The 14,243-nt window shown below is 45.4% G+C and overlaps 1 protein-coding gene across 3 annotated transcripts in view; it reads left to right on the top strand.

The window, feature by feature from the left end:
- Positions 1-14,243, top strand: part of EML1 (EMAP like 1) — a 198,408-nt gene that overhangs the window by 157,035 nt on the left and 27,130 nt on the right. For all 3 annotated transcript variants that reach the window (XM_082649109.1, XM_082649108.1, XM_082649107.1), the window contains 10 exons: positions 1,196-1,325; positions 1,904-2,053; positions 2,823-2,892; positions 4,592-4,702; positions 5,557-5,652; positions 7,381-7,515; positions 8,243-8,342; positions 9,850-10,004; positions 12,123-12,248; positions 12,501-12,632. In XM_082649109.1, coding sequence (XP_082505235.1) covers positions 1,196-1,325; positions 1,904-2,053; positions 2,823-2,892; positions 4,592-4,702; positions 5,557-5,652; positions 7,381-7,515; positions 8,243-8,342; positions 9,850-10,004; positions 12,123-12,248; positions 12,501-12,632 — 1,205 coding nt within the window. The remainder of the gene's footprint in view (positions 1-1,195; positions 1,326-1,903; positions 2,054-2,822; positions 2,893-4,591; positions 4,703-5,556; positions 5,653-7,380; positions 7,516-8,242; positions 8,343-9,849; positions 10,005-12,122; positions 12,249-12,500; positions 12,633-14,243) is intronic.

Genomic DNA, 14,243 nt, shown 5'->3' with positions numbered 1-14,243 from the left:
GAGGCGGATCACAGAACAGAGCAGCTGGCACGCTGTATGCAGGAGTGAAGAGTGTATCGCATGCATTTATGACCTGACTTGCACGCACACCATAACATAAAAGTGGGATGGCCTCTCAACTTCCAGGCAATGTTGCATGTGGCATTGTTTGCAAATCCTTAGGAATAAGACTTACAAAACTAATTTGTAAATGTGGTACTTACGACACTATAATTACTTTATGACTTCCTCAGCAATTTCCTCTCTGCGGAGGATTTTTCTGTTGAGTGATGTACAGATATCCGTGGTCCCAACTGCCCAATTTAAATGCCATTAAGACCCAGTCCTTTGATCTGCAGTGAAGCATCAGAATGCAGTGAGTTCTGAATCAGAACAGAATTCATCAAGAGCTCACAAGACATTTTCTTTGGTCTTATTATATCCTGAAAACTGTAGCCAGAAAACCCGAAGTCGTTTCTTTTTAAAAGTCCAGGAGTTGCCCCTTGTCCATATGTTATTGGGTTTTACTTTCATCCCTATCATTTATCAAAACATCATAGTTATTTTGTTATTAAAAACGTTTGTTTAAGGGAGGTTTATTTCCCAGTTTCTCTCTCTAATGGGTCTTTTGTTCTCTGGTTCCCTATTCTAGCTTTTCTTTGACCATTTTCCTCCTGCATGCATCCCGGCAGGTACTTCTGCTGATTTTGTGTTCTTTACACTTGAAAGAAGTGTCCAGTGTAAAAGATACATAAAGACACATTTTTACATTGCGCTATAACACACCAATTTAAATATTGAAAGATATTTTATGAATTTTGATACTGACATTGTATATACATTGAACTCAATAAAGAATTTAAGTGGATTTCTTGTGTTAGTTGTAATTTTTGGGGGGGGTGGCATTTTTCCCCCTCCTGATGATGAAACGTAAGCACTAAAATCTCTCATGGAAAATAATTGTGGGAATCCAGTTCTTTCCTGCCTTTTACAATTTCTTACATTGCTTAAGTAAGCAGAATGTCAAAGGCAAGCAAGATGAAAAATTTTGTTTCAAACCGTTTGTGTTTTAGGTAGTTTTCCCTGGGACTTTAACCAGAAAGGACATAAAGGGCAAAGTTTCCGCTTTCCCATTGAAAGGCTAGAGAAAATACAACCTTTTTTCAGGTACGCTGGGCACTGAGGTATCCTACTGACCTCTTTGTTCTCTCCATAGAAGAAGGATATGTAAAGATGTTTCTTCGTGGACGCCCTGTTACCATGCACATGCCCAAAGATCAAGTGGATTCTTACAGCTTGGAAGCAAAAGTAGAACTACCAACGAAGAGACTTAAGCTGGAATGGGTGTATCCTTTATTCACTGACTAAGTCTTACACGAAGTAATCAGTCGATGAATGCTTTTATCGAAATTCAGCTGTAGAAAATCATGTCACTAAGCCATGCTGGCACAAAGTTTTTAAACCCAAAGAAAGAAAGAGGGGTACCCTGGAAGGAAAGGCTAGCATTGCCCCCTCAGCCAAGTAGGGACTTGGCTAACCTTGGGGCCTAACTTCGAGTTAACACCGACTCATTAAAGAAGGAACATGAGGATGAACCCAGTACTAAATGAAGGAAATACAGTATACGGCTTATATTAAATGGACATGTAGCACAGGTAGAATACCCTTTCCAAAAAAGAAAACGAAAAAGCTCCCACAAAATCTAAGCCACCAAAATCTGAGTCAGCCGTATGACTAGCGTTCTTGAAATAAAGCTGCTGGAGCCTTCATAGTATGAGATTTGGGAACGTGAACGAGCTTCCAAGAAGAAAAAAATGAAAGACAAGAAAATAGAGCACGTGAAAGAGTTGGGTTTTTATTTTATTTTACTTTATTTTTTACTTTTAAAAAACATATTTTTTATTTTGTCTTGACGTACACGAAGCTATGGGTACAGGGGTCGAGACTGTCGTAACAACCTGTACTTGCTTCCAACGGGCGAGACCGTGTATTTCATCGCATCCGTGGTCGTGCTGTACAATGTGGAGGAGCAGCTTCAGCGGCATTACACGGGCCATAATGATGACGTGAAGTGGTGAGTCCTCAAAACTGCGATTCCTCTGACACCTGTGGGAAGAGCACTGGCAGAAAGGGTTCAGTGATGGGATATAACTAAAGAGAAAGAAAGGGATCTGAGAAAATAGGATCTTTGGGGAAAACTCTTCTTTGTGTTCTGGGTAGCCTACTCTCTAAGACACCTTTTTAGTTTTCTATCCTTATAACACATCATCTTAACCAACCGTGTTACCTAAACAAATAGCTCTAACAGACCCCTATCTGGAGGCCTTCTCGTGCTAACGGCTTCTAATTTGGGTCTTTATTTTTTAATAAAAATGTTTTGCCTCATGTGTATGTCTGGGTCTGCTATTCCTATAATTCATTTATACCTTTGGTAGCGATTTTATGTATCTGGAAAAGATGATGGATGAATAGATGGATTTATGTATTTCTATTTATCCTGACTCCCTGGTCAGTTATTAAAATGCTGTTGGAAAAAGATGATGCTTTTGCTATTTGAGATACTCAAATGACTTCTTAATAAAGATTGTATACTAATGAAGTGGTTCTGAGATTGAAATGGTATTTCCCAAGCAGAGGGTGCTTTTTCTTTGAATTTGAAAATTCTCTATAGATAAAGGAATTAAGGTGAAATGAAATGAGGTGCTTAGAGAATTTATCATGACTGTAAGAAGTTAGGCACTGTGTATATCTTACTTTTAAATTTTTGACCAGATTATATTTGCTCAAGGGAAGAGTGAAGCTTACCTTTGAACGGTAGATGTTTTTTAAATATCTCTTTTTAGCCTTGCAGTTCATCCTGATAGGATCACGATAGCCACAGGACAAGTTGCAGGCACATCTAAGGATGGAAAAGTGAGTTCTATTTTAATATTTTTGTCATGAACTGGTAACACAAAATAATTTTCTGAAAATTTTGCTGACGAATGAGCCTGCTTAGATATAAAGTGTCTGAGTACTTCTTAATCCCTCATTTGAATTTTTTATTGCAAATTAAAGTTCTTACACTGACTTTACAAACCCCTTGAGCTCACCTTAGTTTCAGCTAATTTTTAAATAGCATTGTTCTTGCCTAAGGATCCATTAACTCTTAAGATACTTATTTACACACGTGATAAACATTAAAATGTTAAGTACACATTTAATAAGCAAAGTTAAAATTATAATAAATAACCATTTGAATTGGGGGCACGTTGCCTCTTCAGTGAATTTCAGACACCCTCTGCCATGAATTCCCTGTAATCATGACTTCAACCCATGGAATTTGTGTCTGGGTGTAATCTATAAGGGCTGCTGGAAGGATTTTAGCCCAAATTTTGTAAGCACTTCAGCAAGACTTCGGTTTGTATTTTAAGGAATCAGAGAAGGAGCTAGTAGAATTTGACGAATAGAACAACTCAGAACTGGCTTCCACGTACTTATTTACCACAATCTGTGGTCATTGTCATGTCTTATCCAAAACTTCTTGTAACTTTTCTGATGTCCATTTTTGTATAGCATTGTGTATCCATGCACAGTGTATGATCTGAAACTAATTACATTAAGTTCTTCCATTTTTATCCTGAGTGCTACCATTTTTCAGAAAATATTTTAATAACATCAAATTTTAACTATTTATGCTATTTTCCATTAAAATCCTATACTTGAAAGGAGGTAACAGGAACAATGGAAATCAGACTACTCTTCTGTAAACACAGAGGGGACAGGGTCTTCATCTTCTTTTTTTTTTTTTTAACTGTTAAATGATCTTTAAAAGTTATTTGAAATTAGTAGTAAATCATTTGTTCCTCCCCTCTAGTGGCTTAACTGTGTATTTCAGTTTCTGGCCTTGAAATTGAATCAGAACCTTAGAGCCAGAGAAAATGTCGTAGCTATCTGAACCATGCCTTTGCATTTACAAGTGGAGAAGTCTGGAGAGGCCGAGGGACTGTCTGCGGACGCCCAGCTACTTAGAGACAAGTCCAACCTAGAACCTACTTCACCCATCTACGGGGTACAATGCTAGTCCTTTTCTTGGTAAACCTGCTGATTATTCTGTGATGTTTTCTCCTATTAAGGAAGAGAAAAATTAACATAGTTGAGAGGGTTTTGAACTAATCATAACAATTCTAAATTTTCGTTTGCATACAATCAATTTCCTGTGGGGCCCAAGGATGTTAAGCTCTTAATACCATTGGTGGCAACCATCGTGGTGAATTGAACCACGCTTGATCCTCAGTAACGATACAGACTTTGCAAGGATAACCCTTAAATGAGACTCCATGTTCTTCATCATTTTTCATTTTTAAAACTCAGACGCATTCGATACGCACATGAGAACATCACTTCCTGTGGTACAGTTATCAATAACGGGCTCTCCTGAAGTTAAATTGGCCCCGAGAGCCACGACCTCCGGGAGAGATTGGGAATGTTTTATTTACATTAAAAGGCAGAGTCCTCAAATGCATCAAAAAAAATTTTTTTTTGACAACATTAAAGTCTTCTCATAATTTCAAGGTAAAGATAAACTTGTAGACGCGGCACAGTGGGTGACTCTGCCTTGTTTTCTAAGCAGCAGCTGCCCCCAAACGTGCGCATCTGGGATTCCGTGACGCTGAACACGCTGCACGTCATCGGAATCGGGTTTTTTGACCGAGCCGTCACCTGTATCGCATTCTCAAAATCCGTAAGTACGAGCCCTGTGGGTATCGCAGCCTTTGTCCACAGGGAGGAGAGACTCAGCTCGAGGTGGAAGAGGGAGGGAGTTAACACGCCCGTAACTGCGCAGGTGCGTGTACAGATTTGGACTCCGAAACCCCCCGCCTCCCAGGTCCCCTCATTCAGAGGGCGCAGGCGCCGCCTCGGTGACACACGCTCCCAATCCGACATTTCCACGGTGATGAGAAGAGGCCCTGCAGCCACACGGTCTTCAGGCTCCTGGAGCAGTCTTGCCTGCTCTGGCCTTGAAGTTCCCCTGCCTGTCTGTGCCGTCCCCGGCCGGCCTGGCTCGCTGCCTGGCCATAAGCAGGGGCTGGATGGACCTCGTGGTCTCCCAGGCTTCCTCAGGATGTGCCCGTTCAACAGGGCCACGCTTTAAAGCACTTGTTCAGCCAGTTCAGAAACACACATGTGTTCACATCAATACACCGCGCGCCTCACCCCCAGTGCCCCCTCCCCTTGTACGGCCTTGCGGTAACCTGGTCATCGCTCAGCGCAGACCTGTGCCCTGGAGCCGCAGATGCCTTCTCCTCCAGGGCGGGGGCTCTGCAGCCCCTAGGAGGCTGGTTCTAACAGAACCAGTGGTGAAGCGCAGCCCCCGACCCCTCCCTCCCGCTCCTGTCCCTTGTCACCCCACATTCCCCTGCTCCCACTGTCTGTGTGCCCAAGTCATAAGTAGGTCTCGACGGTGGTGGGTAAATATTCTTTAATGAAGATGTAGCGGACTCTTTATTAAAAATAAAATTATGTTCCTTGTTAATCACTCTCAACCTAGTTTATTCTCAAATGTAGTCTTCCTGTGAATACCTTTTTTTTTTCCAGAATGGAGGAAGCAACCTCTGTGCCGTGGATGACTCCAATGACCACGTGCTGTCCGTGTGGGACTGGCAGAAGGAAGAGAGGCTGGCGGATGTCAAGGTCTCTCTCCAAGCCTCATGTTGGGCTATGCTGTCCTTTTCCCATGTGGAGCCTTCCCCTGCTGGCCCCTGGCCAGCTTTCTGTGTCTCGGTGGGCTGTGGGCTCCGTCCCCGCCACAGCCCCTAGGCAGGACCCCTTCACCGAGAAGCCCTTGGGCCCCCACCCCTCCCCCCATTCCCAAGGCCTGGTAGCGTTTCTTCTTCTCATCACAGCGTCTATAAGGGTTTTCCTTCCTCATTTTACAGTCACCACCCTTTTAATTCGCTCCGTCGCTCATTTGCTCGCGTTCTCTCTCTGTCATCCACAAATGCCGAGTGTCCCCTTTGCACACACGTGTCGAGGAGACACTGGTGCGATGGTGACAAGTGAGATGTGCCTGCTGCCCAGCGGGAGGGCCAGGCAGGGAGCAGGGGCACGAGGAGGGCGGCACAGCCAGCACGGGGCTTGTCCCGAGCTGAGTGGACTCCGGAATGGGGTCCTCCCGGCGGTGCTCTTCCTGCAGTGGGACCCACTGGACTTTCCTTATGTCAGTGTACCTTCCTTGAGCTTTCTTATGCTTTCCTCCTGTTAAAACCATGATTGGATCTATTTTTATAGAACTGACTTCAGATTTCTCACCCTGGCATCCGTTAACCGTAGATCACCTGACTTACCTAAGATTAGCATCACCACTGGACCACCTGACTTACCTAAGATTAGCATCACCACTGGACCACCTGACTTACCTAAGATTAGCATCACCACTGGACCACCTGACTTACCTAAGATTAGCATCACCACTGGACCACCTGACTTACCTAAGATTAGCATCACCACTGGACCACCTGACTTACCTAAGATTAGCATCACCACTGGACCACCTGACTTACCTAAGATTAGCATCACCGTTGGATCACTTTACCTACCTAACATTAGGAGCACCATTGGATCACCCCACTTACATAACTTTCTCTCTTGTTTGTGTGTGGGATGCAGACCCTGTGTTCTAATAAGGCATTAAACAACTATTTTTATGCTGTAGCTATGCCTTCTAATAGTCTGCTCAAGTATTTAAGTTCTTGCCATGTCGCTGGGTTGGAAGCAGTCAGAGCAAGTTACTCTCCGGGTTTAAGAATGTATAACTGAATTATCAAGCACAAAGAGCCATCGGGGTCCGATTCGTGGGACCAGGGTGCAAGTCGTGGAAATCAAGATAGCAGGGTGAGGGTGGTGAAGTGGTACCCAAAGAGCCAGATCCCCTGCTGGATTCCAGGCTTGGTCGGCAAACCACCGGCAGAGTCCTGGGGGTCCGTATCAGGAGGGACTCCCCAGACAAGCAGGGCAGCCAAAGTGGGCCAGGAGCGATGGAGCCGAATACGATCCAGACGCCGGGGCCCTTCCAGTCACTCGATGGCGATGAACCTGCAATTCTTAGTTCCCCGGCCACCCCTTCAGCCAGAGCTCACTGTGTGCCTGCTGTGTCCCAGTTCCTGTGAGTCCCCATACGGAAGGATGACCTCGTGGCCCCATCCTCAGGGCTCAGTGCAGTGGGGGAGACAGACGAGGAGGAGAGGGGTTGGCACGCACAGACACAAGTTCAGTGATTCCAAAAGACGAATTCGGTGGGAGAAAATACCAAGAGGCCTAGTGCTTACCTTGATGAATTATTTATTTGTGGTTCAGATTGTATTTATTTTCTTAAGTGTCTTCAGAGACTTGAGACATTTGATTCTCCTGTTTTGCACCAAGTGTTCTAACGAAGCTGTATTTGCTGCGGATTTCCACCCCACGGACACGAATATAATTGTTACCTGTGGAAAGTCCCATCTCTACTTTTGGACACTAGAAGGAAGCTCCCTTATTAAGAAGCAAGGATTATTCGAGGTAAAGTGAAATTGCATCGGTCGTTTTATTTTTCACCGATGGTGCTTGCGGTCACCTAGCTTTTAAGGAAGCTTCGAGGCATCCCAGTGCTAGAATTTGTTTTAATGGGCAGATGCGGGGGTGTCGTGATAAAGACTGTTCCTGGAGATCCCTGGCAGAGTTGGGGAGCCCCTCGTGTCTCATGGATAACACTGGTGATGCTGAGAAGGAAGGATCAGCACAGGCAGAAGCACCAGGAAAGGATGCCCAGGGGCTGGGCCCTCGCAGAGGCCTGCTGGCTGCAAAGAGCAAGGAAGAAGGCGCCCAGGAGACCCCAGTGGGACTCTGCAGAGAGCGATGGGCAGTCTCTGTGCCATTTAGTCCAGCATCTGCGGGCCTTGCGAGAGCACTGGGAGGGCACCTGCTGCCCTATGGGCCTAGAGGCTGAGTTAGAGGATGCCAGGCCCATCCTTCAGGCCGTAGTCACGGCAACACGGCCCCTTAGCCTCTCCAACACCCTCCTCTGCTCGAACTGCCTTCAACCTGATAAGTAGCAGAAATCTCTTTACTTTAGACCAGATAATCTCAGGGCATAAGTTACGTAATGGTGGATAAGAATGAAAGGTACACAGTGTGGTAGCAGAAGCTGACACTATCCAGCTTGGGGTGACTGTGCTTCTAGATGGTATTAATACAAACAAAAGGATGTCTTGATTGTATATACGTATTCTTTTAAAATATTCTGCAGAAGCAAGAAAAGCCAAAGTTTGTCCTCTGTGTGACATTTTCTGAAAATGGTGACACCATCACCGGAGATTCAAGTGGCAACATCCTGGTATGGGGAAAAGGTAACACGTGATTCCTCCCAAAGCAGACATTTCTGGGTGATGTTATAAGTATGAAGCCGGACGTGGCTCCTGTAAGAATTGTCTGTTAATATCATTTCCAGGTTTACTCTTCGATTCCAAGGTACATAGGTACATACATGCATGTGTGCGGGTGTAACTTGGAACCAAAACACTGGGACTGAGGAAAATGAGACTAGTAAGCTGTGGACTTCTGTCGCTCTAAAAGGCTCAAGACATTATAATGGAGCTAATAGCTTATTTAGGAGATCTGATAACAACTTATAATGGTGAAATCATCGAAGACTGTTTATTTAGCTCTACAGTATTTAACTTCTCTGGTCCACATAGTGCTTGGCAGATGCTGACTGAGTGCTGTCTGAGGCAGCATGCTAGGTGCTGAGCTTACGTATGAGTCAGATGGGCATCCCCGCCGTCAGTGGGCAAACAGTGTGGTGAGGAGGTGTCCTTACTCAGAAACATTTATTTGGTCAAGTTCCATGAACATTTATTTATTGACTTTAAATTATTTCTTTATTTCTTTACTTATTATTTATTTTGGCTGCACTGGGTCTTAGATGCGGCATGCGGACTTCTTAGTTGCGGCATGCAGGATCTAGTTCCCCGACCAGGGATCAAACCCGGGCCCCCTGCATTGGGAGCTCGGCGTCTTAACCCACTGGACCGCCAGGGAAGTTCTTCAGTGAGCACTTATGAGTGCTTGCCATGTGCCAGGAAAAATGCACTATCCCTGTCCTCAAGGATCTTAGTATTTGAGTGGGGGGTGAAGGTGAAAACAGACCCATCAGTGTAATTTCAGATTAATATGGTGACCTTTGTAGTATCCTGCTACTCTGGGTGCCGTGGACTGTATGTATACATCAGTTCATTCCACCCTTAGAACAATCCCGTGGGATAAGCAGTAGCCCCATTACACCAAGGGGGAAACTGAGACAGAGCAGTTAAGTCACTTGTCCAGAGACACACAGCTCATTTCTCAGCCACATGTAGTCTGGCTGTACTCTTCACACACTATTCTTCGTGTTAGCATGTTTTCCTTAATTATTTTTTTCTTAGTTTATTTTATTGAAGTATAGTTGATTTACAACGTGTTAATTTCTGCTGTACGGCAAGGAGATTCAGTTATACATATATATCCTTTTTCATCTTCTTTTCCATTATGGTTTATCACAGGATATTGAATATAGTTCCCTGTGCTATGCAGTAGGACCTTGTTGTTTACCCATCCTATATATAATAGTTTGTATCTGCTCTTCCCAAACTCCCAGTCTGTCCCTCCCCCAACCCCCTCCCCCTGTTTTCCTTAATTATAAAGTAATTCAGTTCATGCTTGTCTGGTGCTCTGGGAACTTCTAGAAAGTGGATCCTTGATAGAGTCACACTGCAATGATGTTCTAACCGACAGTATCGCATTTTAAAACAAAAATGAAATGAGATTGGCAGAGGTGAGCCTTTGACGATGTCCTCAGCTTGGTCTTGCTGTGTTTAGGTACGAATCGAATAAGCTACGCAGTTCAAGGGGCCCACGAGGGCGGTATTTTTGCACTTTGTATGTTGAGGGACGGCACGCTGGTGTCGGGAGGAGGGAAAGACCGGAAGCTCATTTCTTGGGATGGAAACTACCAGAAACTTCATAAAACCGAGGTAAGACGGCAAGTCATGCTATTGACATTCGTTTTGAACGTTAAACTGTTATACTGACCAGTTTCCTTGTTTGAAATCTTCAGCTTACCGTTTTGAGAATTGTTTAGATAAAATTTTCCTAAATGGGGTAGTATTTTACCAAAATCACGAAGGCAGTTTAAGTACTAAAAGGAAATTAGGTTTATAAAATGTGAGGTGGTCGCGTTTCACATCTAGAATATTTTTATCAAAGACCCAATCTCACTTTTCCAAGGGAACATTTATCCACATTTTGATTAATCGTTAAAACGTTTCTTCTCTTTTCACTTTAATTTCCATCGTGTTACTTTGGAGACATTTTCACTTTGAACTAGTGTTCACTGAGTATTTACGTTGTGCGTGGCTGAGTGCCAACACCATCTCTAGAGCTCTGACCCCTTTGGGCATCTCCTTCACCTCCTTATTACCTGGTTAGCAGACCTGGACTCCAACAGGAGCCGGAGGCAAGAAATTCAATATCCCTTCTACACACGCACTGAATTTTCACTCCCCCAGGCCCTGGGAAATTATGAGCAGACAGATATCAAGGTCGGCATCAATCCGAAGGTTGAGTTTCTTCCTCTCTAGCATAGCATGGACACCTTGTAGAACTTTTCCAACTTCTAAGTCAGATGCACACAGCACAGTTACATCAGAGAGCAGCGTGGCATGGTGCTCTGACAGTATGAGAATTTGGTTTTGTTGATTCCTGCTCTTCATAAAGGAAGGCCTGGGCTTCCCTGGTGGCGCAGTGGTTGAGTGTCCGCCTGCCGATGCAGGGGACACCGGTTCGTGCCCCGGTCCGGGAAGATCCCACATGCCGCAGAGCGGCTGGGCCCGTGAGCCGTGGCCACTGAGCCTGCGTGTCCGGAGCCTGTGCTCCGCAACGGGAGAGGCCACAACAGTGAGAGGCCCGCGTACCGCAAAAAAAAAAAAGGAAAGCCTTCATCTGAGTTTTGGAAATCACCTTCCTTTCATGGAGACTTTAATTGCGGTAGCATTTTTTTATAATAAGATTTGACCAGCATTTGATGAACCCAATCATAACAAATACTCCAGAGTCTCACCTAGTTTTATAGAAGATACTCATCATTTTTAAGTACCCGTAAGTCCTCTTCATTAGCGTGGGTTGTTACCCACTTTCCTCCAGTCTGTGCCAACAAAGCGTGCTGGAAGCAGACAGTTTGTATGAGGACAGGCTGCGCCTCACCGTCCCAGAACCGCGGTGCCTGGAGTCCACCCCAGGCTTTCACTGCGATTTTCTGTTGTTTGTATGAAGTGCAAGCACCTCTGTTTATTTTATCATAGCAAATCGTTCTTGGCTGGTGTATTTTGAAATTATTTTTATTAACACTTAGATAATCATATATGTTTGCCAACGTGAGAAGTGGATTTCAAAACTAAATGAAGTCGCCAAAGAATTTAACCTTTTAAGTTATAAAAAATGTTTAGGCGCTCCTATCACAGCAGATTACGTATTCTTTACTTGCCACATTTTACCTGGCTCTGCTATCAGAAGTCATAACTGGGCTTCCCTGGCGGCACAGTGCTTAAGAATCCGCCTGCCAATGCAGGGGACGTGGTTCGAGCCCTGGTCCGGGAAGATCCCACATGCCGCGGAGCAACTAAGCCCGTGCGCCACAACTACTGAGCCTGCGCTCTAGAGCCCATGAGCCACAACTGCTGAGCCCGTGAGCCACAACTAGTGAAGCCCGCGCACCTAGAGCCCGAGCTCCACAGCAAGAGAAGCCACTTCAATGAGAAGCCCGCGCACTGCAACGAAGAGTAGCCCTCGCTCACCTCAACTAGAGAAAGCCCGCGCGCAGCAATGAAGACCCAATGCAACCAAAACTAAATAAATAAATAAATGTATAAAAAAGAAAAAAAAAACCTTACTATTGCTGATTTTTTTTTAGGTATATTAAATGTTTGGAGTTTAAATGTAAGATTTGGGATCATTCACTCAAGTACTTTCTCTCTCTCCATAGCACATGCATGTGTGTATGTCATTGTGATAGGAGCTGTCATCATGATAAGTAAACAAGTATTTTGAATGATGGAGCTAAGCATTTAATGACATTTGAAATCTTTTCCATGCAGATTCCAGAACAGTTTGGTCCCATACGGACAGTGGCTGAGGGGAAGGGCGATGTGATCTTGATAGGCACCACCAGAAACTTCGTCCTACAGGGCACACTGTCCGGAGACTTCACGCCCATCACTCAGGTACGCGCCAGCTCAGCCAGCCCACCAAACACGTTCATTCTGTGCAATAGTAGAACATAAGACAGAGTTACAAAGAGGAGATTTTCCCTGTGTTTTATACTAACATCGCCTTACTCGGCTTCAGTCAGCGAGGAAGAAAAACAGATGGAAGAAATTCCAGAGTGTGCAGTAAGCCATGGTTCATGGTCCTGCAGGGCTCCTGGGTGTTGGCTGTAATATTTCAGAGCTTCTGTTTGTCTCGGTTCTTTGTAGGGTCACACTGATGAGCTCTGGGGACTGGCCGTCCACGCCTCAAAACCTCAGTTCTTGACCTGTGGGCATGACAGGCACGCCACCCTGTGGGACGCTGTTGGTCACCGGCCTGTCTGGAACAAAATAATAGAGGTAGACATGCATGTTATATTCCATCTTTCTTATAAAAATTCATCTGGAACATGTTGATTTTTTTTTTTGCATGAGATTAATAGTGATATAAATTCGTCCCAAAGCAAATGTCACTTACTTTATCTCCTTCAAATTGCACTGCTTTAAACATTGCCTCAAGTGGTCTCATCCGTGTAGTTCGGAAGTTTGCTGTTGCATTTTTGGACAGCAAGTGAGCCTTTCCGAGTTGGTTGCTGGGTTTCCCAAGTGCAATCTCTTCTGGCTTAAAGGCTGAAAAACCCTCCTTATGAGCCTGCATTCTGTTTGCAGAGTACCTTTTGAATGAGGATTTATTAACTATTCTTACAGCGTACAGTTTAGTTTATCTCTGCGCTTTGAGTCTGATGGTAAAGTTTAAAGTCAGCATGTCTGTGACCTCTGCAAACGGAACTCCAGTTGTACATCAGAGTGCTGAAGTACCCTTTCCCTACATACGACACAGCAGTGTCTGCACAACACCCAGCATTGCACACGCACTATCCTTAATCCTTGCAGCAGCCTTGCAGGTTGAAGTTTTTTACCCTGATTTTATTGATTAGGAAGTTGAAGCTTAGGTAAGTCAATAGCTCACCAAGGTCCCTGAATCCATGATGGAGCCAGTGTTCACCCCCAGCTCAGTCTGACTCCCAAAGTCAGGGTCTCCTGCCCCAGCCTACTGTAGTGAGTGAAATACACCTCCCATCTTACTTATGCCCTTAATGACACATCCAGCCCCAGGCAAGGGGTTGCCCCTCTGTAGACCCCACACGTCCTCCTTTCGGCCCCCGCAGAGTTGCCGGCATTTCCTGATGTGCTGGGTCCGTGTTTTGGTCCTCCTGCCCTTCACTTATTTTAATAAATAAATTTATTTATTTATTTAATTTTGGCTGCGTTGGGTCTTCGTTGCTGCACGCTGGCTTTCTCTAGTTGCGGCGAGCGGAGGCTACTCTTCGTTGCGGTGCATGGGTTTCTCATTGCGGTGGCTTCTCTTGTTGCGGAGCACGGGCTCTAGGCGCACGGGCTTCAGTAGTTGTGGCACACGGGCTCAGTAGTTGTGGCTCGCAGGCTCAGTAGTTGTGGCACACGGGCTTAGTTGTTCTGTGACATGTGGGATCTTCCCGGACCAGGGCTCAAACCCATGTCCCCTGCATTGGCAGGCGGATTCTTAACCACTGCACCACCAGGGAAGCCCCTGCCCTTTGCTTTTGGAGAAGGTCTGTAAGAGACTGGAGCTGGCTGGTCACTGGGGGAGCTGATCACTGAGATGACAGGCCTGGGGGTGACACCGCCACCAGAGGGCAGAGCGGGAGTGGCCCAGGTGGCAGGGCATAGCTACAGGAAGTGGCGTCCCATGTCGTGACCGTCCCCTGGTGGGGGCTTGGAGGATCAGATGGAATGGCGAATACATGAAGGGCTGGTGCAGAGCTGACAGCCACTGATGCAGCAGGGACAGTGATGGTCCAGGAGAGCAGCCTTCCCTGTGGCCTCGGTCTACACGGCACTCTGGCCAAAAGCAATGCCAGTTACTCCATCACCAGCCTGGCATCAGGGCACAGGCGCCAAACTGGAGCCCAGAAAGATCTGCAGTTCCGT

The sequence above is a fragment of the Grampus griseus genome (genome assembly GCF_964374135.1).
Source record: "Grampus griseus genome assembly, chromosome: 2".
Taxonomy (NCBI): Eukaryota; Metazoa; Chordata; class Mammalia; order Artiodactyla; family Delphinidae; genus Grampus; species Grampus griseus.
The sequence above is the reverse complement of the archived record's forward strand: the minus strand, read 5'-3'. Positions and strand labels throughout refer to the sequence as shown.